The sequence below is a fragment of the Vicia villosa genome, unplaced genomic scaffold (assembly GCF_029867415.1).
Source record: "Vicia villosa cultivar HV-30 ecotype Madison, WI unplaced genomic scaffold, Vvil1.0 ctg.002570F_1_1, whole genome shotgun sequence".
NCBI lineage: Eukaryota > Viridiplantae > Streptophyta > Magnoliopsida > Fabales > Fabaceae > Vicia > Vicia villosa.
Genome location: NW_026705972.1, coordinates 1,655 through 4,520, shown reverse-complemented (window position 1 = coordinate 4,520; position 2,866 = coordinate 1,655). Strand labels below are relative to the sequence as shown.

General features: G+C 31.1%; 1 protein-coding gene across 1 annotated transcript; it reads right to left on the bottom strand.

The window, feature by feature from the left end:
- Window positions 1-488: 488 nt before the first annotated feature.
- On the bottom strand, window positions 489-1,425 carry LOC131639250 (non-seed lectin-like). Its single transcript, XM_058909748.1, has one exon. The coding sequence runs from the start codon at window positions 1,407-1,409 to the stop codon at window positions 612-614; it is 798 nt and encodes a 265-aa protein (XP_058765731.1). The 5' UTR covers window positions 1,410-1,425; the 3' UTR covers window positions 489-611.
- Window positions 1,426-2,866: the final 1,441 nt, after the last annotated feature.

Genomic DNA, 2,866 nt, shown 5'->3' with positions numbered 1-2,866 from the left:
TTAAAAAACGTGATGAAATGTTTTTTCATAAAATTAAAAAAAATAATGCGCGTAAAAAATAAAATATTACTATGGTATATAAATGGTTGTGGTAATACATCTTTACCGTAAGTATGTTTTCTAGTAATATCAACTGCCAACATGACTCCGGTTCTCTAGAACATCGTAGGCCACAACAAATAACAACATTAAATAAACGAAAAATCATTATACAAATGATTTTTATCATTTAATTTAAGAAGATAAAATGAAAAAGTTTTTATTTCAACATCTATATGAGAAAGATAAGTCATTATTGAAAGTGGTATGTATATGTAACTATTTGTTATATGAAAATTAATAATAAATAAGGGGTAAACACTATTTATTTTATAATTTCAAGCTGCTATTAGTTCGCATAGTTCAAGCATTTTATTTATTTAAAAAGAAATATATTAAGACAAAACAAAAATATATTTGAAATATAGCAAGAAAATATATTAGAAAAGCATGGTCTTTATTTTATAAGAAATTACACGTAGCTGCTAGTAAGCAGGGTCATTATTTAGAAATATTAGTTAATTATTACAAGCTGCTGGTAAGTAGGCATAGCCTGTAATAATATTATTCATTCATATGTCTGAGACACTGCTTATAGTTGTTTCCAAGTCTGATGCGAATGACCATGAATGAATGTTGTGTGCTACACCAGTTTTTGAAGTAGCAGAAAAACCAATCCTAACAATGTTGGGAAGCACAGTTTTCAAATCAACCGCTTGTGCAATGCTAGTGTATTCTCCATTTTCGTAAGTGACAAGAGCACTCAACTCGTTAGAAGGAGAGTCATATGTTATAGTTACTTTTGTCAATGAATCACTCACCCAATTCCATTTCTCAGTTTTGAGCGAAATTAAAGAGTTGACATCGATTCCAATATGTCTCATATAGGGATCAAAATAATTGGGATAAAGGTCAAACTCTAAACCAACAAATCGATTTATTGCATTTTTACCATCAACTACTCCTAGATATCTACTGTCTGAGTTATTGGGAATCACGGTGTCCAGGGGTGCAATGAAAAAGATCAGTCCATCAGTTGGACAATGTTGTTCCTCCGGGGATTCTACAACGAACGAAAAGGAAGTGTTAAAGCTGGCAACTTGGCCAGTAGTATCGTTCCAAAGGGTCACAGGTGTTTTATATAAGGCACGCCCTGTGGTTGTAGCTGGAGGTTTTCTGTTGGTGAGTGCCACAAAACCACCGTCTACAAAATGGGCGTCCCCTTGAAGGATTAATTCTGGATTACCATTGGTGAGTTTGTTGAAATTGAAGGAAAGTGGTTGAGCTGAGTTTATATTTGTGGCCAACAGGAAAAAGAAAACAAGAGAGAATAGTCTGTGAGTTGGAAGGTTTGTGAGATGAAAAGCCATGGTGAGTAGTGTGAAGTTATGAATGAAGATAATAGGAAGGTTTCTCACACATATATATAATGTCATGGTAGGTATTGTCAAGCCCGCCATCCATTATTATAATAAACATGAAAAATATTACTTGAATCATTTAACATGCTTTATATTTTTTGTGCCACGTTCATTTCTTATTTTGAGATGCGATTGGAACTCATAATATTATATTGTACATTTAATTTGGATTATTCTTTCACCTCTTCCGTCTTTTTGGTGCTACGATCAGCTCTTACTTTATGCTCTAGTATATATATTTTTGTTTATCCTATAATTTAATCTTGTTTCATGTTTGATTGTGTCTAATTTGCTTTATTTGTGTGAGTTTGAAGATGTGGGACTTAAATCATCAATCTATGACACAAGTGTTTGAACTTGTCACTATTGACTAGCTTAATCAAAATATTTAATGGTATATTTTTAATATTATATATTAATATATTAAAATTAATATTTAATTATTCAGTGTTTCACTTTTAATTTTTTTCGTATTTTATTAATTTTTTTTATATTGAATATTTGGGTATTATTTAGAACAATTTTAAACTCATATTCTATTTCAAAAGAGGTTTTATCTTTAAAAAACAACATATTGCATAAAAATATATCATACTTAAAGTAATAAATTTATATATTACTATACATCATCACTTATTAATGAGTGAATATTAATGAGTCTACATTTATTAGGTGAATAAAATACATTAAACATTATACTAAAACTCATTATTAACAACTCTTTCACGAAACTCATTTTTCAATCAACTTGCAGTGAACTTCATCGCATGCATTTGGCTTTGTTTCTGGCAATGGTGATTTTGGGTTTCAGCGAAGTTTGATGGGAAATCGCTAATTTCAGAAGGACATCGCACAACTCGATGAATGTGGGTAGTAGTGACGACAAGCACAATTAAGAAATCAGACAAAATTTTCAGTGCAGAGTATGGATTCGACCCGAGCTTTTCACGGTTCATATTTAGCATTTGAGCCAAATTTTTGATACAGGTTTTTTTGATTTCAAATTGACTTTTAGTTTAGTATAGAATTTGATTTACGTTTTCTATTCAAAATTGGTTGCATTTTGGAATTCTTGCATTTTTACGGTTTCACTCAATTACGGGTTCTACTACAGTTTGATTGTGATTCGATTTTGGTGCAGATTTTGGTTTGAACTAAAATTAGAAGTATACATCATCATAAAGCTAAACCGGAAGAAAAATGAAGATTTTGTCCTCGCCCGCAAGGTGTTCGATGAAATGTACTGATACACTGAATTAAGGTTAACAGCTGACATGAAATTTTGGTTTGACGTAACACTAGTAATGGCTGATTAGTTATCATTTTTTTTCTCGACGGTGTGGATTTTTCCCACTTGATTTGATTGTTTTATGGTCTTAGCTGATTAGGTAAAAAAAATTGACTGT